This window comes from Hoplias malabaricus, chromosome 7 (assembly GCF_029633855.1).
Source record: "Hoplias malabaricus isolate fHopMal1 chromosome 7, fHopMal1.hap1, whole genome shotgun sequence".
Lineage (NCBI taxonomy): Eukaryota > Metazoa > Chordata > Actinopteri > Characiformes > Erythrinidae > Hoplias > Hoplias malabaricus.
The window spans coordinates 1308916-1332815 of record NC_089806.1 but is presented as its reverse complement, the minus strand read 5'-3'; the positions used below and the strand labels follow the sequence as shown (position 1 = coordinate 1332815).

General features: G+C 41.5%; 1 protein-coding gene across 3 annotated transcripts in view; it reads left to right on the top strand.

Moving 5' to 3' along the window:
- Positions 1-19525, top strand: part of LOC136701579 (NACHT, LRR and PYD domains-containing protein 3-like) — a 52365-nt gene extending 32840 nt beyond the window's left edge. For all 3 annotated transcript variants that reach the window (XM_066676179.1, XM_066676178.1, XM_066676180.1), the window contains 3 exons: positions 11289-11462; positions 16551-16597; positions 18597-19525. In XM_066676179.1, coding sequence (XP_066532276.1) covers positions 11289-11462; positions 16551-16597; positions 18597-19195 — 820 coding nt within the window. In that variant the 3' untranslated portion in view covers positions 19196-19525. The remainder of the gene's footprint in view (positions 1-11288; positions 11463-16550; positions 16598-18596) is intronic.
- The last annotated feature ends 4375 nt before the right edge of the window (positions 19526-23900 follow it).

Below are 23900 nucleotides of genomic sequence, written 5' to 3'. Positions count from 1 at the left end.
TCCACCTGAAGTCTTTGTTCGGGATCGGGCGGAGACAGGTGGAGAGTAAAAGCCGGCTCCCCACTGCTCTCTGTTCAATACTTCGATTTCCTGCTGCAGATTGACATAGGGGCCGGGTGCTGGATGTGGGTCCACTGAGGCCTGGTGCTCTGGTGTTTTGTTTTGGTTTTTTTTGGTGGAGGTGGTTGCACTGCCACTTGCTCAGGTGCTGCTGTGGCTTGCTTGTTCTCTGGTGTGGTTCTTTTTGGCGGGGCAGCATCGAGGTCAGGATCGCCTGGAAAAGGGACACACTGAAACAGTGGTTTAGTTTTGCCCTCCATTTTACACAACGTTTAATCACTGCTTGTGGGCACCCAGAGGTACTTTTTCTTTTCTTTTACATAGTGTTTAGTCACCGTCCGTGGGCACCTCACAGGTGGTTGTTTCACCCTGTAAACTTATTTAAATATTTCACACTGAGGTTCCCAGTAGTCGGGAATCGGAAATATTTAATCCACAATGGGACATATGTTACACTCAGTGCCACAATCCTGGCTCATCGGACTAAAAAGAGCTGCAGTGTGAATCTTTAGGTTAAAATATAATATTTTGATTAATTGGGATCCCATCCTGTTCTCTTACTTGATTTAGTGACTCAGAGAAATTTAGCCCCAACAACGTCTCACCTCTGTTGTAAACTTGTCTTCTGGTGGTTTCAAAGTGAAGAGAGGAGACCAGTCTGGATATAATGCTGTTTATTGAGCGCTCTAGTTGATCCTCAGACTGATCTCAGAATGATCTGGTCACAGGCTGAATCTCAGACTGATCTAATGATTTGTAAGAGGCATACATCTTTATACCCATTTTACAACTTCACACATGGATTGATCTTGACCTAAAACAGGATCTGGAAGCACCAGGAACTGTCGTAAAAAGTTATAAAGTTAACAGCTGTTCTTATCAGAGGTGTTTAAGACAGGGAATGTGTGATCTCTAAAACAGTCCAAAATGTTATGGGAGAAATGGCACAATTCAGATCCAAAGGAAAAAACAATACAACATTCCTCCCTCTTGTACGTAAAAGAAACGTACACACAATAAATTAAAGAAAAATAAAACAAAAAATAAAAACAAAACAAAACAAACAAAAAAAAACATTTCATATTCCTATGTGGAATAGGCCTTATTTCTTTCCTAATGTATCTTACATTAGATATAATTGTTAGTGTAGCGTAGTGTAGTGTAGTTGAAAGACATTGTCACTGCTCACATCTGAGATGTGAACATCAGCACATGTAGTCCATAGAGTCAGTAGAAGAAACAACAATTCCATTTTCATTTGTGTCATTTTCCTTGATAATTATCAGGAATGGTGAGATGAACACATCCATGCAGAAATCTTCAAGGGAGTTTCATTTCATCCACTGTTGTTCTTGACTTTACCTAGAAGGTACAAATACAAATAAACAAGAAAACTTGGCAGTATCATGTTAAAAAAAAAAAAATCAAAAACAAAACCTAAAAGACTTGGCAGTATCATGTTGGCTGTATATAAACTTTTAACATTTTGAGGAACATCACTTCACTATTGCATTGAGTATTACCACATCTTACCCTACCTAACACTGGGCTCCTAAGATACTGGCTGGAAGTGTGGAACGCTAATCGTAGGGTGAAAAGAGGGTGTCTTCACTTTGGGTGTGGCCCCTGTAGCCTACATGCTTACAGTTCTTCCCAAAGCTCTCCCAACCAGTTCAGCCATCTGTCCCTAGTTAGGTGGTAAAACTACTTTGCAATGTGACACGTGTGTCCAAGCATTCTTCCCTTGACACAATATTGCTGCATCTGTTACTAAAAGCACTTGGAATGGGCCTTTACATTTTGCTTCAAGTGGACCAGCTGTGTGATTTTTAATCATCACAAATTGTCCTGGAAAAATTGGATGTCCCCCCGGAAGCCTCAGCAGTCCAAGCATCTTTGACACGTTGTTGAGCAGAATGTACAGAATTGGTGAGCTGCTTACAGTACATTAATAAGGCATCTGACGTAAGATGCACATCTGCCTGTCTAAGGTTAATGCTTCCTGGTACAGACATGGCATGTCCTGTAATGATTTCATATGGACTCAAACCAATTTTGCATGTAGGTGAGGCTCTGATGCTACACAATACAGCAGGTAGTGCATCCACCCAAGAAACCCCACTTTGGTGTAGCTTTGACAGATGCTGCTTTATATTTTGGTTCTGTCGTTCCACCTGACCAGATGCTTGAGGTCTGTACAGACAATGGACCTTCCATTTAACCTGCAACATTTTCATCACTTCCTGCACTATTTTTCCTGTAAAGTGTGTTCCCTGGTCAGACTCTATGATGTCAGGCAAACCCCAACGTGGAATATAGTCTTGGACCAGAACCTTGGCTGTGTGCAAAGCAGTTCCCTTTTTGGTTGGATAAGTTTCTATCCAGCGTGAAAATTTATCAACAACAATCAACACATCTTGCTTTCCCTGACAGGGAGGTAGTGTGATGTAATCAACTTGCAGATGTGTGAATGGTCCTGGGGGTGCCATTGTGTGCACAGTTGGTGTGGAGACACCCGCCACTGTATTGTTTGACTGACACAATATACACCGCTTCACTACATCAGATGCATGGGAGCGGAATTTAGGATTCCACCATACTGAGGAGAACTGGTGAACCATGCTGTGGACACCCACATGTCCTAAACTATGAATTTGCTGAGCTAAGTATGGTAAAAGTGCCTCAGGTGCTACATACTTCACTCCCTTAGTCCAAAACCCACTGGAATCAAAACACGCACCTTTATCCATCCAAGACCACACTTCAACAGCAGGAGCATCAGAGTATATTTGCATTAGTGATGAACGTACAGTTTGTAAACTAGTGTCATTAGATTTTTTTAGCAGCCACTGTCACTGCTGGTAATTTCCCTGCAGCCTTTGCCGCTGCATCAGCCATGGCATTACCTCGTGCTTCATCTGTGTCAGAGGAATTATGAGCTTTTACTTTAACAACTGCAAGTTCTGTTGGAAGCTCACTGGCTGACATGAGATCAGAAACCAAAGACGCATCTTGTACCAGCAGCTGTCAGAAAACCATGACGTCGCCAAATATAGCCAAAATCATGAATGACACCAAATGCGTACCTTGAATCCGTATAAATTGTTGCAGTTAGACCTGAAGCTAGCATACAAGCATTAGCTAAGGCCACCAATTCAGCAGAAAAATGATCAGGAAGACGACCCTGAGCTATTACTGCATGTGGCGAGCACACATCCCATCCAACATGTTTACAGCCATTCAGAATCTGTGCTGGACCATCAGTAAACAAAATCAAATCAGGATTTTCCAATGGAATTTCAGAAATATCCATATGTGGACTGTGTGACAAAACAACACAGTCATGATCATCTTCACTCTCATTACAAGTATCAGACAATGCAGTCATCATTAATGATGAGGGATTAGTGATCTGTGCCCTTTGCAGGCAAATGTTAGGAGCTGTGAGTGCAGAGAGCCAGTTACCCCATCTCTGAGTAGTAACTGTAATTACACGAGCCGAAGACAATAGAGATTTAACAGCATGTGGACAATGCACTGTGAGTGACTGTGATAAGACCACTGGAGTACACATAGTCATGGCTAAATATGTTGCTTGCACGGCACGCAAACATGGACCAAACCCAGTTGCATGTATATCCAATTTAGCTGAACAGTACTTTACAGGCCGTAACTGACCACCATGATCTTGCATGAGGCATGCTGTCATAAAACCATCATTTTCATGAGCATACAATGTGAAGGGCAGATCAGGTTGAACAAAACCTAATGCTGGGGTAGATGTCAGAGCATCCTTAAGCTCTTTAATTGCTATTTCAACCGTGTTGAAAACCTGAACAGTATCTGTTTCTTTGGGGCTTCCCTTCAAAATATCATATAGTGGCTGAGCAATTTGAGCATAATTTTCAATCCAGGGACGACAATAATTGCACAAGCCCAAGAATGACCTACGCCCTTTGATGGTGGTTGGGACTGGGAGTGCACGCACTGCAGAAGCACGGTAAGGAAGAATGGACCTTTATCCTGCAGTTACTAACTGCCCTAAATAATGCACTGAAGGTGTGGCTAACTGTGCTTTGGCCAGACTAGCTTTGTGACCATGTGCACTGAGATGTGTTAGTAATGCCACAAGTTCATTGATGTGCACTTCCTTATTAGGTGAAGCAAGCATGACATCATCAATGTATTGAACTAGTGTGAAATTGTAAACAGGACCTTGTGGTTCTGCCAAATGCTGCCTTAGTGCCTGGTGATAAATAGTTGGACTATTGTGTAGGCCCTGTGTTAGTCTTGACCACTGAAACATTTCACCATCAAAAGAAAATGCCAATCATGGTCGACTGTCTGGGTAAAGTGGAACAGACCAAAATCCATTAGACATATCAATGACAGAGAAGACTGTGTGTGTTTGGTACTCCATCAAAAATGCTGCTAGGATCTGCAACCATAGGTGTTATACGATCTATGCACGTGTTAGCAATGCGATATTCTACTGTGAGACGCCATGCCACTGAAGCCTTTTTTACAGGCCAAATTGGAGAGCATGACTCACTCTGTGCCTTAATTAATATACCTTTATCAACCAATTCTTGTTTAATTGGTCGAACACCTTCAATTGCTTCCCTGGCTAGCGGATATTGCTTAGTCACAGGTGGAGGTTTTCCTGTGAGCTTTACTGGTTCAATGTCCAACAGTCCATATTCATCCTTGGTTTTTGACCAGATAAGATGATCTTTAATTTGAGGATCAAACACTTGAACTGGAAGGACAGATAGCTTAGGATTCCCAGCTCCAAACTCCAATTGCATTTTCAATTGATAAATGGCATCAATACCCAAAATTGGAGGTGACTTAATTGGAGCTACTATGAGGGAGAGAGAAATAGATTTAGGACCAAACCTTAAACACACAGGCTCTGTTTGATATGTATTGTAGCTTTCACCTGTTACACCTGTAATCACAGTACCAGTATTAACCAAAGACAGTTTGATTTTTTAGCCATTGCAGTGGGTAGTAAAGTAGCTTGTGCTCCTGTGTCAATCAAAAAATCACATTCATTTTCATTCACAGTGGTTCTCACATACAATCTATTGTCATTATTTTGGAGAACTGGCTCCAAATACGCTCTCACAGCAGACATCTCTAGTATAAATGCTCTGACTCTTTTGAAAGAGCAGAAATCCGAGTGGGGGCTGCCAGCTGAGTAGCCTGTTGTATAAGTTTTAACAGATGTCCTGCTACCTCTGGGGTAAGAGGACTATCTGACTGAGACTGTAATTCTTCTGGACTAGACTTGTATTTATAATTTTGCCATCTCCTCTTTTTACAATCTCGTTTCAAATGTCCCTTATTCCCCACAAAAGTGACACATGTTATGTTTATTCTGGAGGACCTGACTACTTGTCAGCTGGGGAACAGTTTGCAAAACAGAGGCAACATGTAGTTTAACATGGGCATCTCTCTCGTATGCTGTTAAACACTCAGACAATTCAGTTAGTGTACTAGTGCGCCAGTTGGGCTTCAACAGCGGCAAAACCTTCCTCATTTCCTCAGATAAGCCATCAGCCCACTGGGCCACTGACACCTGAGATTTCAGAACGTCTGCTAGTGAAACAAACTAGCAAAAAACAAAAAACAATACAACACCTCTCTTTATCTACTTATTCACTTTTGGTAACCTGTACCTAACATTATTAGCACTCCTTCCCACGGTCCGGACCTATTGCTCTAAAGATACATCTATCAATAGAGGACTCGCTATGAGCAGGCTAATCTTTCACTACTGCACCGTTAAGCAGTACACCACTAGTTACACTGTTATGCAACTACACTTTATTCAGGATGGAGTGCTTAAAGGGAGGTGGAGGGGAACAGATTAAACTATAATTATTCTCAAATAATTAGTCTGTCACTCACCACCAATATTCGTAGATGAGACATGGATTGTTAGCAGAGGGACGATCAGTCACACGTACCCCCACTGTACCAGTTTTTTCTTCCCTGCCTTTGGGTCCAGTCTCTACTGGAGAGCTTCCTTGGTCCATGTTAACTGCTCCTCTCTCCGCCACAATCCATTGCTCATCCTGCAGACAACGCCAAATTGTGGTGGAAAATTATGACAGAAATAAGAAAGCTGAGTTTCTGAGTCTGCATCAAGTAAAACAACAATTTAATGGAGAGAGAATGGTACGCATAGCACTGTAGCATCTCTTATACCCAGAATTCCTTTAGAACTTACCATCTTTTTGCTCTTTTATATTTCAATCACCTTTCAATGTATTCTGCTTCCAGTCTGACTCCAAGTCTTTTACCATTTGTTTTTACTCTCTTCTGTATTTCTAACACCCTCCCAGGTGGACTCTGTGCACCCCCTCTATTCAGTTGGTCTCGGTTGTCTCCTCTCTGTGGTCTGGAGACAAAAAGGAGTTGATGGAAAGGGAAGGTGTCGATATGTTGTTACTTGAGCACTTGCTAAAACACGGACAGTTTAATTTAACAAAAGATATAACAAAACAAAGGTAACAGTAGAAACAACACAACACGAAATGAAACTAAACTATCACAAAGACAGACTAGACTGGGGAACGAAACGATGATCGGAAACGAGATAACTGAATAAGGAACGACCAAGGAGAAAGGAGAAATAACACGACTGGGAACACGACAAAACAAAGGTGAAATGTTCAACAAACAGAATGTGAGACAAGGGGGCTTAAATACTAGACACAGACAAGATGCACCTGGACAGATAACGAGGGGGCAGGTTAACAAATGACACAGACGAGGAGGCGGAACATAGGCGGGACAAGGGCAGAGACAAGGACAATAACAGACAAAGCCATGTGCAGATAAAGCACATGGCGGGGACAACAGACCTGACAGGACGAGGGCGTGACAGCGCTGTTTTGGAGCTCCGCGCTCAGTGCAAAAACACAGCCATGTGCATTTGTTTATATGACTAAAATGAGCGTTTTCATGTGTCATAATCCTCCAATAAGAGCAGCTGGATTAGCATGCTATTATCATATTAATATGAATGGCTGGGCCATCAAGGTTCATGGTCTGAGTCTCAAAGAGAGACGAACCTCTTGTTACTATAACAACCAGGTAAAAATACATCTCAAAACTCGTGGAGTTGTGTTAGTCTGCGGGAGCGCAGACTCCAGAGGGTTAAGCTTTTTAAGTCCTGTTCCTGGTCTCACTGTTTGTGTTTCATTTTTGGTTCTTGCTTTATTTATTTGCTCTTGGTTGTGATGTTTGTTCCTTGTACAGTCAGGGTTATAACTTTCTCCATCTTGGACTCCCTGAGTTTCCATGGTTCTCTCAGTTCTGTAGTATTCTCATGTTATTCTCTTGTTTGCTGGTTTCTTTTTATCTTTGTGTTCCTCGGATATCCCCAGTCCCAATTTTGATTTCTACCTCAGGTTTTTACTTGTCTCCTTTGTATCAGCTGCTGTTTGTTTCAGTACAGGTTTCAGTCTTAGTCTTTCATTCCTAGTGATTTTTTATGTCCTTTACCTTCATGGTTTGTGTTCAGGATGTACTTTTAGGCTTTTGTCCTGTCTTTGTTCTCATTGTTATTCTTTTATATTTCTAGTCCCGCAATTCTAGCTTTTACATTCATTTTGTCTCCTTTTTAGCTTTCTCTGTTATCTAGCATCTTTTTTATGCTTGTCTCATGTCCTGTGCCCTTTCTCCTCTCCTTAGATAGGTTTATTGATTTTTCAGCTCCCTTGATGTTTATTATTAGTCCTTAATCCTGTTGTCTTTTGTTTATCCATCTAGTTTTATTCTACGGTTACTCACTGAGTCAATTACAACCAAACTCTACGTTGCTAGCTCTTCTCCATCAATTGGGCACCTCCTCTCATCTGTGTTTCACTGAATTAAGGCCATGACACCTCCCGAAGTCTCAAAAGTGACGTCCCAGACCCACCCCCCACCAAGCCAGCTTTACAGTCCTACCTTACCCTTTACCATCAGCAACCATAAATCCACACTGGACTCCCTGGTATCTAAGGCTGTACCTAGCCCCACTGATACCATTAATGCATGCTCAGTTCCATGTGAAATTTACATGATATATTGCTAACCACCAAAACAGCACCTCTACAGTGCATTTCTTCAAGTACTCTGTGCTCTCCTTATACACAACCACTCACTACACCTTTCAGCTCTTTCTGATAACTCCTTCACAGCTGCTCTTAGTTTCCAGCCCCTGATGAGAAACTGCACAAACAGGGATGTGTTACAAATTCCCTAACACCTATCTCCACCGGTCTTATATGTGCCTGCCACCCACGTTCCCTCACCTCAGCAACCAAGTCTGCATACGTCAGCATCTTCCTTTTGAATGCTTCATCTACTGCATCCTCAAATGGAACCGTTAACTCTATGAAATAAACTATCTGTTTACTTTCAGAGAACAGCACCATATCTCACCTTAGTGTAGTTGACACAATGCACTCTGGGACCTACCTTCACCAGCAATTTAGCAAAAATATTTTGCAAAGAAGAATGGGCTAAAATCTGTGTCTGGATGCGCAAAGCTGTTAGAGACTTACCCCAAAAGACTTGTAGCTATAATTGCAGCGAAAGGTGGCTCTACAAAGTATTAATATAGGGGGCCTGAATACTTTTGATTAAAATTTTGACCATTTTGTCCACTTCACAATTATGTGCTACTTTGTATTGGTCTATCACTTATAATCTCAATAAAATGAAAGGTGAAACAATGTAAAAAACTTCAAGGGGTATGAATAACTTTTGCAAGCTACTGCATGTGTATGTGCAAACCAGATTCCAAAAAAGTTGGGACATATTGTGAATAAAAAATGAATGCAATGATGTGGAGGTGCCAACATCTAATATTTTATTCAGAATAGAACACAAATCACAGATCAAAAGTTTAAACTGAGAGAATGTATCATTTTAAGGGAAAAATATGTTGTTTCAAAATTTTATGGCGTCAACAAATACCCAAAAAGTTGGGACACGGCCATTTTTACCACTGTGTGGCATCCCCCCTTCTTCTTACAACACTCAACAGATGTATGGGGACAGAGGAGACCAGTTTCTCAAGTTTAGAAATAGGAATGCTCTCCCATTCATGTCTAATACAGGCCTCTAACTGTTCAATCGTCTTGGGCCTTCTTTATCGCTCCTTCCTCTTTATGATGCGTCAAATGTTCTCTATAGGTGAAAGATCTGGACTGCAGGCTGGCCATTTCAGTACCCGGATCCTTCTCCTATGTAGCCATGATGTTGTGATTGCTGCAGAATGTGGTCTGGCATTATCTTGTTGAAAAATGCAGGGTCTTCCCTGAAAGAGATGACATCTAGATAAGAGCATATGTTGTTCTAGAACCTAAACATCGTTCTCTGCATTAATGGTGCCTTTCCAGACATGCCACAAGCACTCATGCAACCCCATACTATCAGTCATGCAGGCTTCTGAACGGAGCATTGATAACAACTTGGGTTATCCTTGTCGTCTCTGGTCCGGATGACATGGCGTCCCAGTGTTCCATAAAGAACTTCAAATCGTGACCCATCTGACCACAGAACAGTCTTCCATTTTGTCAGACTCCATTTAAAAAGACCTCTGGGCCAGTGCAAACGTCTGAGCTTATGGAGCTTGCTTAGAAATGGCTTCCTCTTTGCACTGTAGAGTTTCAGCTGGCAACGGCGGATGGCACGGTGGATTGTGTTCACTGACAATGCTTTTTGGAAGTATTCCTGAGCCCATTCTGTTATTTCCTTGACAGTGGCATTCCTGTTTGAGGTGCAGTGACATTTAAGGGCCCGAAGATCACGAGCATCCAGTAGAGTTTTACGGCCTTGATCCTTATGCACAGCAATTGTTCCAGATTCTCTGAATCTTTTGATGATGTTATGCACAGTTGATGATGATAACTTAAAAGTCTTTGCTATTTTATGCTGGGTAACACCATTCTGGTATTGCTGCACTACCTTTCTGTGCAACAATGGTGGAATTGGTGATCCTCTTACCATCTTGGCTTCAGAGAGACACTGACACTCTGAGAAGCTCTTTTTATACCCAATCATGTTGTTAATTGACCTAATTAGTGTTAATTGGTCTTCCAGCTGTTCGTTAAATGCTCAATTTCCTTTTTCCAGCTACATATTGCTACTTGTCCCAACTTTTTGGGGATTTGTTGACACTGTGATTTGAATGTGAATTTTGAATCAACATATTTTTCCTTTAAAATGTTACATTTACTCAGATTAAACTTTTGATCTGTCATCTATGTTCTATCACGAATAAAATATTGACATTTGCCATCTCCACATCATTGCATTCAGTTTTTATTCACAATTTGTTTAGTGTCCCAACTTTTTTGAAATCCAGTTTGTAATTTGTTTAATGTGCTTGTTTTTATTATGGATTTTCAGGTGTGGGGTAAAACATTTAGTCTAATATTCATTGGTATAATCACAAAGTCACAGTGAAAAACAACAAAAAACACAAGTGTATTTGCTACAAAAAAAAATTGGATGTGGCCTTCCTTTCAGGCTGTCTGTTTTTGTTTAGAGTTGGCTTCATGTGAATCCAGGAGGAAGAAATTCTGTGGCTGTCAGAAACCTGCTTTGGTAAAACCCCCACATCAGTGTTCTCCCTGTCTAAAAGCCCTGTTAAGAATGCCTATTCCTTTAAATGATAATGAGTCACTTGCTGTTCACCCAGACCCCGAGCGCATGGCAGTGAGGAGCAAGGAGAAGAAGCTTTGTTTTTTTGTTGTTTTCACTCGGTTCTCTTTCTTCTCTGTTCTCCTTTTTTCCTCTTTTACTCAGTTCTCTTATTTCTCTGTGCTCGTTGTGTCTGTTTTGCTGCATTTAAAATCATTTTGGTGATCTCACATAGATGTGGATTCACTGCTATGATAGGACAGACACAGATGAGGTGGTGGGAGAGTTCTGAAGTCCCTGCTATCTAAGTAAGAAGCAGCATAAATCACCTGAACTCCAGATACACAAATTAATGTGCAAGTGCACGTTATTGTAGATTGTGTGAATCTTTTTCATTTTGTGCTTCGCTTGCAGGGGTTTCAACCCAGGCTAAACAGGGGCTGATGCTAATGTTTTAAGTATTAACTTGTCAATAACTTCATTTGTTGTTTAAAAACTAGCTACTGTTTTAATGAAGTGCTGCTGTATTTTTCTCTGTATTAATTGCAACTGTACCTCTCTTGCCATCCTTTCTGCAGATTGCCTGGGTGTATGATTACAGAGAGAGGCTGTTCTTCTCTGGCTTCAGCTCTGAAATCAAACCCCTCCCTCCTGAGAGACCTGGATCTGAGCTACAATCACCCAGAAGAGTCCGGCGTGAAGCTGCTCTCTGATCTACTACAGGATCCACACTGTGCACTAGAGAAGCTACAGTGAGATGCACACACACACACACACACACACACACACACACACTGCTCTCTGATCTACTGCAGGATCCACTCTGGAAAAACTACTGTGGTTTACATATATGCACGCACACACATTTTACCAGCTTTACCTTGAAATAAAATTTGAAATATTGAAATACATTATTGTAGATGTGTTTAAAAAATAAAAAAAGGGATGCAGAGAATCAACCATATAAAGTAGGACTATTTATTTCTTGTTTATAATAGATATGGGAAAATCTTACCTCCTGGATTATGTTACGCTACACTGCACCTTTGGCACATGTTCACACAAATTCTCTGTATTCATTCTATATTTTCTTACACAGAGACACATGTCAGGGATGTTCTCTTTTGCCCTTAATTTTTGCTGTGGCCTTAGAAACTCTTTCGATTGCCCTTATAACTACATCTGATATACAGGGATTTATCCTAAATGGAATTGAAACTATACCGTTATATCTCTCTATATGCTGATGACCTTTTAATATACTTAGGTCATCCCTGCAAATCTATCCCAATTATTAATTCTGTTTTAGAAGATATGTGTCTCCTATTCTGTTTATGAACTATATTTTTCCGTAAGTGAATTCTCACTTCAACAATCTTCAACAATTGCACAAATGGAAATCAATTTTAAATCAGAACCCAATAGATTTAAATATTTGGGAGTCAGTATTACATGTAAAATGTCACTTTGGGAAGCCCCTTCATTAAACAAAATGAGCAGTAACTTCTGAAGATGGATGTCTTCCCTTTCTTTAGCAGGCTGAGAACAGTGTATCAAAATGTACTTACTAAATTTTTATATTTTTACTTATAATTTTTTTAATCAATTTTATGTATTACTACTTTGCTGCCATACAAAAATGTCTTTTGGCTTAATCCCCTGATATTGTATGGTGCAACACGGAATATCTGTAATGTCAGTCTTCCTCTATTTATGCTCTCATTTACTGTTCTCTTCCTATGTTTGCTTGATGATCCTCATTCTATCTGTTAGTCATATCTATGTTTATATATATATATATATATATATATATATATATATATATATATATATAATCATGATACTCAAAGTTATGAAATTTCCACTTGCATTAATTATTATTTTTAATCATTATTAATTATACATTTTTTTTGTATTATAGCTTTTCAGGGGTTTTTGCTAAATGTGCAGGAACTATCTAATTAAAAACTTGTTAATTTGCATACATTTTAAAAGCAGAATCTGTAGAGTGGATAAAGTCAGGTCCAAAAAATCGTTTCACTTTGCTGACATTAGTATAGCATGTACAAAGGGAATTTTGGATTTCTCTCTTTGACTTTATATTTTTCTTGTAAGTGACAATATTATAAATTTATCAATCAATCCATCCATCCATTATCCACTGCTTATCCGGGTCGTGGGGGAAGCAGTCAGAGTAAATAACCCAGACCTCCCTCTCCCCAGCTACTGCTTCCAGCTCCTCCGGGGGTATACCGAGGCGTGGTCAGGCCAGTCGAGACATGTAGTCTCTCCAGCGTGTTTTGGGTCTTCCCTGGGGCCTACTCCTTATTGGACATGCCCGAAACACCTCACCAGGAAGGTGTCCAGGAGGCATCCGGACCAGATGCCCAAACCACCTCAACTGGCTCCTCTCGACATAGAGGAACAGTGGCTCCACTCCGAGTCTCTCCCAGATGTTCGAGCTCATAACCCTGTCTCTAAGGGAGTTTCCAGAAACCCTGTGGAGAAAACTCATTTCATCCACTTGTACCTGCGATCTCATTCTTTCGGTCACTACCCAAAGCGTGTGACCATAGGTGAGGGTTGGGACGTAGACTGAACGGTAAATCGAGACCTGTACTTTTCTGCTCAGCTCTCTCTTCACCACGATGGACCGGTACAGAGTCATTACTACAGGTGCTGCACCAATTCGCCTGTCAATTTTTTGCTCCATCTTTCCCTCACTTGTGAACAAGACCCTGAGGTATTTGAACTCCTCCACATGAGGCAGGATTTCACTTCCAACTTCCAATGTCACCAGTCTCACCCAGGATGCCAACAAAGAACTGCCGGATATGGGAGTTGAAGATCTTTCTGACAGGTTCCTCTGCCAAACGTTCCCAGCAAACCCTCAACACACGTTTAGGCCTGCCAGGTCTGTCCGGCATTCCTTACCCGCCATCTGATCCAACTCACCACTAGGTGGTGATCAGTTGACAGCTCAGCACCTCTCTTCACCCAAGTGTCCAGAACATATGGCCACAGGTCCAATGATACGGCTATAAAGTCTATCATCAAAATGCGGCCTAGGGTATCCTGATGCCAGGTGTACTTGTAGACACCCTTATGCTAGAACATGGTGTTCGTAATGGATAAACTGTGACAAGCACATAAATTCAATAACTGAACACCACTCGGGTTCAGATCAGCGGGGCCGTTCCTCCCAATCACACCGCTCCAGGTCCCCCTCTATGGTCCCCAAGAAGGCCTGGTACTCTGAGCTGCTGTTCAGTGCATAAGCACAAACAACCATCAGAGCCCTTTCCCCAACCTGAAGGCGCAGGGAAATTACCCTCTCATCCACTGGGGTAAACCCCAGCGTACAGGTGTGAAGACGGGGGGCTATGAGTAAGCCCACTACTGCATTACGCCTCTCACCCTGGGCAACTCCAGAATGAAAGAGCATCCAGCCCCTCTCTAGGTTCCAGAGCCCATACTGTGTGTCGAGGTGAGCCCAACTATATATAGCCCGGATTATATATCTATACCCGGATTACTACCGCTCCCACAGGTGGTGGGCCCATGGGAGGATGGATCCATGTTGCTCCTTCGTGCTGAGCCCGGCTGGACCCCATGAGTAAAAGTCTGACCTTCAGGCGCTCGCCAAGGAGCCCCTCCCCCAGGCCTGGCTCCAGGGTGGGGCCCCGGTAATCCTACTCCGGGCAAGGGAAGCTGTGCCCTTGTTATATTTTTCATCAGGGTCTTATGGATCACTCTTTGTCTGGCACATCACCTAGGACCAATTTGCCTTGGGAGACCCTACCAGGTGCTATTGCCCCTGACAACATAGCTCCTAGGCTCATGCAGGCATGCAAATTGGTGATCCAGGGAGGGGATTGTAAATTTACTTTCTGGTAATCCACAGAAATCTTTCTTTGTAGAGCCACGCCATTGAAGTGCTTGATTTTGAGCCCTCAGATGGCACGGTATGAGAAATTGTCAGGTTACGGTGATAAATAGATTTCTCACATAACATAGTCGTCCACTCTATTGAGAAATGAAGCTCTACTACACAAGGCGAAAGCCACACATCATCTCTACCTGGAACATCTAGGGTTTTCTCTGAGCCCTGTGCTGTGGTCAGGAGAGTCCATGTTTCATATAGTTTTGTTGAAAAAAAATTCCATGTTTTCATTTCTAATAATGAAAGGGGACCATCCAGATTGTTATCAGCGATAGGTGCAAAATCCAACATTCTGTTTTTAAGAGAGATATATTATGCCTCTGTTACAACTTATCTCATGGGAAGTCCATGGTTAAACAAAGTTTTCAATACTTTGTTTGGATTTAACATATAAAACCCAAATGTTAGTTCAGAGTCATTACACAGTTAAGTATTAGGTTCGATTAATATTCATTGCTTATGAAGACAAGTAAGAGAGTCTTCTCCAGGTAAACAGGCTCCCTATAACTACAGAGACAGAACGGTACTTCACTATTTGCTTAGCCTTCCTCTTTTCCAATCCTACAATGTGCAGGCCATGCACACACACACACACACACAAACACACATTGTGCACATGACCTAGACTCACATTAAGAATCTCCGTCCGTCGTTAATGCTTTAAACCTGCCATAAGGACTCTTTAGCTGCATTTTCTTGGCAGCTACAACTGGCATTCTCTGGCACCATTAAACACAAACACATGTACCCATGCACTCACTCACATAAACCCAGGTTGCAAAAAATGGTGGCGCACATGCATACACACACGCAAACTCCACATAGAAATATATACACTTGAGAAGCCAACCGACAATTTACAGGCTCTGTCATTTCTGCAGCACATTTTCTTGCATGGACCACACCCATAAAGGATGCAACGGGTAGGTGAACTCTGATGTTTTTGGCAGAAGTTCAGGGTGGCTTTGGAATGTATATAAAGCCAAACCGCCTGTTGGATAGATGAATACAAGAAGAAGACTGGAGAAAGGGTGGAGGTGAGAATGAATTTGTCCAACATGGAAATGACGGGAGTTCACTGGGTATTCAGTCATGGTCCTACTCCCAAAATTATGCTATTACATAACTTCATTTCAAGTGTTCACACGATTGGTCTCTTTGCAAATATTTTTAATGGGTTTATTAACTTATTATTTTTTGATTTGCTTTTATCTTGTGTTGATTGTGCATGGTAATTATTGCATGAAGCCAGGGGACAGCCATGGCCTGGTGGTTAGGGAACTGGGCATGAGCTGGCAGGTCATGACTGAAGTGCCCTTGAGCAAGGTACCTAACACCCAACTGCTTCCCAGGTGCCGTTGCTAGGGCTGTCCACCGCCCCAGGCACTGCTCACTGCCCCTAGTGTTCACTAGTGTGTATGTAAATATGTGTTTCACTGCACAGATTGGGTTAAATGCAGATTGCTCTGTGTGCAGTGAAGTGCAAAAAAGTTATTTTAATTGTAATTATCTTTTTAGAGAGTTTATTTAATAAATTATGGGATTTTTCTACATGTTTATTTTGTCCCAGTTGCAAATGAATTAACATTGAAAGGAACAGGAGGGTTTATGTTAAAAATAGATACAGTGATAAACTCGCATCTTTCCCAACGCTGTAGGGTGTGTTACAGGCATCACAGGGTAAATAAGTTCATTTTTAAATATACAGTTACAGTGACTGATTGATAGAACAGAAATTTTGCTGTTAACTGAAGCTTCAAGAGAATTTTAAAAAATCACAGATCGTTTTATTGCATTTTACACAATGTCTAGAGAAGAGTTACAGAGGGGTCACTGACCTAGTTTCAGATTGATGTGGAGTTTAATGAGTTTATAAATGTGTGTGTTTGATCTTTAGAGTCCAACACGGAGGAATCAGCAGAATGAGACCAGGACTAAAGAAATGTAAGATACACTAACACACACATACACAATACACACACACACACACACACTGTTAACTATACAGTAACACACACACTATACACTAATACAGAAACCAACCATACTCTGAAAAATTACTGTACTAGGAACACCAAATGTAACTGTGTAGTTCTTTTGTTACAGAGTGTAGTTCACTTGTTGCTCTGCATACATTCTTAGACCCCTTTCCCCCTGTTCTTCTGCGCTCAGGACCCTCACAGAGCAGGTGTGATGTGGTGGTGGATAATTCTTAGCGCTGCAGTGACACTGACGTGGTGGTGGTGTGTTAGTGTGTTGTGCTGGTGTAGAGTGGATCAGATCATATTTTTGTATAGAGGCCTATTTTGCATATAGTCCTATTATCAGCAATTCTCAGTCTTCTGCCCCAATCTCCGTATATGGCTGCCGGTTCAAGATAAGAATGTTATTAGACTAACTGATTGATAGGAAACCCTTTTCCTATTTTGTTGCATAGTTGAACAACAGTATACTAATAAGGGAACATAAAAGGGAGCATGACATTCTAGGTTCTGTTTTTTTGCTATATTTCCTAATTTCATGTGTGTTTCTATTGAAAACACACATGAAAAAGAACATTGCACAACCTTTAAACGTTTGTGTATATATATATATATATATATATATATATATATATATATATATATATATATACACACACACACACACACACACACACACACACGGGATATAAAATGTGTACACACCCCTGTTAAAATACTAGGTTTAGTGATATTAAAAAACGAGACCCAGACAAATCATTTCAGAATTCAGAATTGTTTTCCACCTTTAATGAGACCTATAACCTGTACATCTCAATTAAAAAATAAACTGAAATCTTTAGGGGGACATAGTAAAAAAATAAATAAAATAAAATTAATGTGGCTGCATAAGTGTGCACACCCTCTTATACCTGGGGGTGTGGCTGTGTTCAGAATGAACCATTCACATTCAAAGTCATGTTAAATAGGAATCAGTGGACACCTGCCATCATTTAAAGTGCCTCTGATTTACCCCAAATAAGTTCAGTTGTTCTAGCAGGCTTTACCTGACATTTTCTTTGTTGCGTCTTACAAAAAAGGCCATGGTCCACAGAGAGCTCCCAAAGCATCAGGGATCTCATTGTCAAAAGGCATCAGTCAGATAGACCATGGAACACAGTGAAGACAGTTATCATCAAGTGGAGAAAATATAGGACAACAGTGGCATTACAAAGAACAGGACGTCCCTCAAAAATTCATTAAAAGACAAGAAGAAAATTGGTCAGGGAAGCTACCAAGAGGTCTACAGCAACATTAAAGGAGTTGCAGGAATTTCTGGCACATACTGGCTGTGTACTACATGTGACAACAATATCCTGTATTGTTCATATGTCTGGGCTATGGAGTAGGGTGGGGTTTAACTTTTCAGCCTTAATTATAAAAGGTAATTCCAAAAAAACAGTGCACATCACCAAAAGAACACCATACCCACAGTGAAGCATGGTGGTGGCAGCATCATGCTGTGGGGCTGTTTTTCTTCAGCTGGTACTGGGGCCTTAGTCAAGGTAGAAGTAATTATGAAGAGTTCCAAATACCAGTCAATTCTGGCACAAAAACTTCTGGTTTCTGCTAGAAAGCTGAAGCTAAAGAGGAACTTCATCTTTCAGCATGAAATTATTTGTCTTGGTTTCGGTAATATCACAGAAAAGTTATTCCAATGGCAAGTTGGCCGTGTAGCATTCACAATATCTCTTGTGTTCAAATGTTATCAACCCAGAAATTTCTAAACTTTTGTTGTTGGTTACAGGCTCAACCAGACCCTAAATGAGTTTAGAACCAAGGAGTTGTTCATAGGGTTATGGCTGATCACTGAATAGACAAGATATACACGAAAACTTAAACACACACACACAGTAATACAACATCTTACAAACTTTACTATTCTGTTGTACTGTTTTAAAATCTGTGTGTGTGTGTTACAGATTACTGTGATCTGACTCTGGATGCAAACACAGCACACACTGCTCTCTCTCTGTCTGAGGGAAACAGGAAGATGGAGCGTGTGGAGGAGACTCAGCCGTGTCCAGATCATCCAGAGAGATTTGTTGTTGTTCCTCAGGTTCTGAGTGTGGAGAGTTTAACTGGACGCTGTTACTGGGAGGTGGAGTGGAGCGGGGAAATGGTTTCTATCTCAGTGTCGTACAGAGGAATCAGGAGGAAAGGAGTTGGAGCTGAGAGTAGGTTTGGATCCAATAAATTCTCCTGGAGTCTGTTCTGCTCTGGGAACATATACTGGGTCAGACACAATAATCAGGAAACTGAGATACACCCCCCCTCTCACTCTAACAGAGTCGGAGTGTATCTGGACTGGGGGTCCGGCACTCTGTCCTTCTACACCATCTCACCTCACACACACACACTCACACACTTACACACATTCACCTCCACATTCACTGAGCCCCTCTACGCTGGGTTTACAGTCTGGAGTTCTGACTCCTCAGTGCATCTGTGTGAGAGAGAATATACACACATTCACTCACACACACACACACACAAATATAGTCATACACATAGACTTTAAAGAGTAGTTTATCTACATGTGTTCAGCAGTGCAGCTGCAGTCCTGTACACACTGTATTTATATTGGGTTTATTCATTTTTAGAATATAATATTGTAAAAACAACAGATCAGCTGGATTTGTATTCAGTAATTTTATTAAGAATGAGATGCGATTTTGGCTCCCTCTGCTGTGTTCACTCACAAAAAATGACTTCAATGCCAACAGTTATTACAGAGAGAGAGAGAGAGACAAGGATGGAATATGTTTATATATATATATATTCATGTGTATGTTGATGTAAAGAACAATAAACTGCTTCCTTGCCGTTCAGATACTTTGTTGCTTAACTATCTTTTATTTCTTTACTTTATTCTCAAAAGCTTCTTGTTTTTCTGTGATAGAGTATCTGAATTTTTTAAATATAATTTAAGGAGGTTCCACTATGGACTGGTCACTCTTCATAGACACAGAGCTGGATTCTCCTCCTTCTTTACTGAATTTCAAAGGTTCCCCCATGGACTGGTCACTCTTCATAGACAAACAGCTGGGTTCTCCTCCATTTTACTGAATTTAAAAGGTTCCTCCATGGACTGGTTACTCTTCATAGACACACAGCTGGGTTCTCCTCCATTTTACTGAATTTAAAAGGTTCCTCCATGGACTGGTCACTCTTAATAGACACACAGCTGGGTTCTCCTCCCCCAGTGCTGACTTTAGGAGGGTCCTCCATGATCTGGTCACTCTTTACAGACACACAGCTGGACACTGGAGATTCTGCTCTCTGGGTTTCAGTCCTGTGGATATTAAACAGAGTGAACAGGACAGTAGACTGATTAAGAGAACACAGGAAGGGATACTGTATGTATTCAGAACCAGTGGTGTGTACAGACTCTGGTAGGAGTTCAGTGAGGGGGGGGGGGGTATGGCTTTTTTACACAATTTTATTCATATTTAAACTCTCTTTTATTTTATGTAACCCTTTCCTAAATCGCCGGGTAAGATGTAAAACTCTTTTAGGCTTTAAAAGATTATTTTGTAGTAATGTAAAATACAACTCCTGTTTTGTCCCGTTGAATATTGTTTTTGTTAAAGCACTTTATAAAATAATTACCACCAGAACAGCACACAGTTTAAACTAAACAAGAGAATTTACTTAACATATAGCATGAAAAGTTGAAAGAAATAATATCAAACACAAAGAGTGGAACTCTCGGGGTAAGTATCTATCCAGAGTACTGCAGTCTCAAGCAACCACGGTATTCTCTTAAAGTGATTGGTTTACAGTTTATCGTTGGGGCCCATATCGTTGGTGCACATGAAAAAAAAATCCACTCCTCGAAAAAAAATGGAGTTTCAGAAAAACCACCGTACTCACATATGGAGCCGGAACAGTCCCTTCTCCGTGCCGCCTTCGAGACTACGAACAACTAGCATCTACTAGCAGTAAGTTAGCTAGCGCACCCAAAGTGTCCAGTGTTGAGCTGAACGTCCAGAGCCGTTACTAAAACCCTCGACAGTAAATTTAAGGCCAATTCCCATGGGTTTTCACTTCCAAAAACAAACGGAGGATAAACTTCACCAAAACACAGAGATAACAGTTTCTTTTTCAGAGAGAGATAAAACATGTCTTCTCCAGCCTCTGCAGCAGCTCTCTCTCTCTGGATCCTCTCCTCTACCAACACCTGATAGGTGAATGACTTTTACTTCACTTGATTGGCCAATTCTCCCGGGAATTCACAGGAAACAGTTGGAAAAAAAGCACAGGACCAAAGAACACAGCAGGACCCCATGCTGAACTCAAATTCCAAGGGAGTAAATCTTTTAAACCTTAATGAATTGTCATCTAAGTCACAACAATTGGACGAAGCAATGCCATAGCGGTATGTACACATTTTAAACATAAGGCTTGTGAGGCCAGGCATGGTGACTGTTGAAATCAAAAGGAAAACATGTCTCTTCCCAGTGGGGTACTTTGACACTACATGCTTTAGTTGTTACCACAAGCTTTCTACTAGGTTCACCTAGTAAATCATAAGTTAAATGTTCAGTAGGCCTGTTATCTGTTATGTCAGTGTCATTAACCTCAGCTTGACTAATGTCCCTCTCCTCCTGACTTGGTTCCACTACTTTCTCTGAGGAAAAGACTATTGGCTCAGGTATAGTACATAGAGAATCAGACACAAGGGGAGCATCCATTTCAACAGATAGAACAAAACAGGCTCACTAGTAGAGTCTCCGGCACTTTCTTCTGCTCTCCGAGATGTCTCAATAATATCCTCAGCATAACATCCATCCTCAGACTCACTGTCTGATGAATATTGTGCCGCTGGTAAGGTATCATCACTTATAACAGGACTGGTTGCTGGAATGGACATAACTCCCTTTTCTTTAGATTTACTCCTCCTAAGGGCATGTTTTGAGGACACAGGGCTAGGATCGACATCAGCGTTTAGCCTAACTTCCTGTCCTAAAGGCAACAGATGATTGCGGTGCATGATTTTTGTAGGCCCCTTTCCATCTAAAGGTTTCAGACGGTATACTGGTAAGTCAGAAAGTTTACTTTCCACCACATAAGAACTAGGACTCCACCGGTCAGCAAGCTTCTGCTTTCCTTTAAGACCCAAGCTTCGGATGAGGGCTCAAGCAATGGTACCTCACGTTTTGATCATAACGGTGCTTGTTTCCCTGATTCATTTTTGCCGCAGTAGCTTGTGCCAGCTGATAAGCCCCTTCCAAATCCCTCTTCATATGGGACACATACTTCAAGTATGAAGTGTTGGAATCCCCATCAACGGATACACCAAAACATATATCGATGGGAAGTTTAGCTTCGTGTCCGAACACAAGGTAAGGAGAAAAACCTGTCCCCTCATTGGGAGTAGAATTATATGCATGTACCAAATGTGTGATGTGTTGACTCCAGTTAGACTTCTTCTCACTACTCAAAGTCCCCAAAATATTCATTAATGTGTGATTAAATCTTTCTGGCTGCGGGTCCCCTTGAGGGTGATACGGTGATGTTCGGGATTTCTTTATTCCCAACATGGACAACATCTCATGAATCAAACTGCTTTCGAAACCCCTCCCCTGGTTAGAATATATTCGGTTAGGCAGACCGTAGTGGAAGAAGTATTTCTCACACAGAGTTTAGGCTACAGATACAGCTTTTTGGTCTTTTGTAGGGAAAGCTTGTGCGTAGCGTGTGAAATGATCTGTCACCACCAACACATTACATATGTTGTGGGAATCTGGTTCAATGGTGAGAAATCAATACACACAAGATCCATAAGCACAGAACTACTCAAGTGAGATAACAGAGCAGCCGTGTGGGGTAAAGTCTTTCTCTTGATGCACCTGTCACAAGTCTGATGATATGACTCTACCTCACGTTTTATGCAAGGTAGTGCATAGGTTTTGTCAAATCCTAAATGGCCACTGTCATCGTGCAGAGACTTTAAGACACAGCTATGAAACTGCCTGGGCAGCACAAGTTGTCGTCTGGTTCTCTGGTCAGCCAGCCTAATGGTACGGTACAATAGACCTGTCTTCAAAGACAATTTCTCCCATTCTTTCTTCAGGACACGAATGTCTGGATGCTTAGTCTTCATATTCATTGCCTTTCTACCTTCGTTAAGAGCTGACCAGATTTCTCCAATATAAGAGTCACTTTTCTGAGCCTTTTGAATCTCATCAGAACCTCAGGTAGGCGAGCTCCCACTGTGGTACTCTTGCAATAATCCTTAGGAAGAGCAGATACATGGGCTCACATGTGATTTATCAGGCAACTAGAAGAACTGTTCCCAATGTTCAGGGTCAGTCCCTGGCACATGGCTCGAACTCCTGGAGCTGAGATCTCCTGCCATTCATCTTCAGAGTACAGACTATCATGAGGGCATCTGGACAAAGCATCAACATCTATGTTTGGTCGTCCGGGTCTGTATTTCAGGCTGAAATTGTACGTAGAAAAAGCAGACAACCACCTGTGCCCAGTAGTGTCGAGGTTCGCTGAGGTCATTACATTGGTCAAAAGGTTTTTATTGGTTACTACTTCAAAGGGACCACCATAGAGATAATCATATAATTTATCTACTACAGCACATTTCAATGCTAAAAACTCAAGCTTAGAATAAACTCAATCCTTAGGTAAATATGTGGTGCGAACTGGGGTGGATGAGCATTTGGTGGAACGAGTCTCAACTGGAACTCCATGCCGTTCCCTCATAGAGCTCCGTTGGGGTTTCCCTTCTTCTTAGGCAGGTCAATCAGTTTTCTATTAGCTTTCCTTAAATCTTCAGATCCCCTGCATTCTCTTCTGGTGTGTCCATCCTCCCCACACCTATAACAAAAGACCCCTGCAGGCTTGGGTCTAGCTTTGCTTTGATCTCATTTTGCATCATCAGACACTCTGTGGTGAACAGCCTCAGCCCTTTCCACCAACACATCAGGTACAGGCTTCTCTGTAGTTGTATTCAACAGTGCTGCTACCCGAGCGGACAGTTCTCTCACCTCATGCTTTAGACTTTCCGACTCAGATGTCTTAGATTGCGGAGAAATTATGGTAGTGGCAACCTTTGCTCTTACTCTGATCCATTCCTCTTCCTCCCTAACTTCTCTTAGTAGTTGAGCAAAAGATATGGGATCTAGCAACTTATGAGTGAGTCGAAACTTGAGGGCCACCATATCACTCGTAAGAGCACCTTTTACAAGCTGATCTATTCGAGCTTT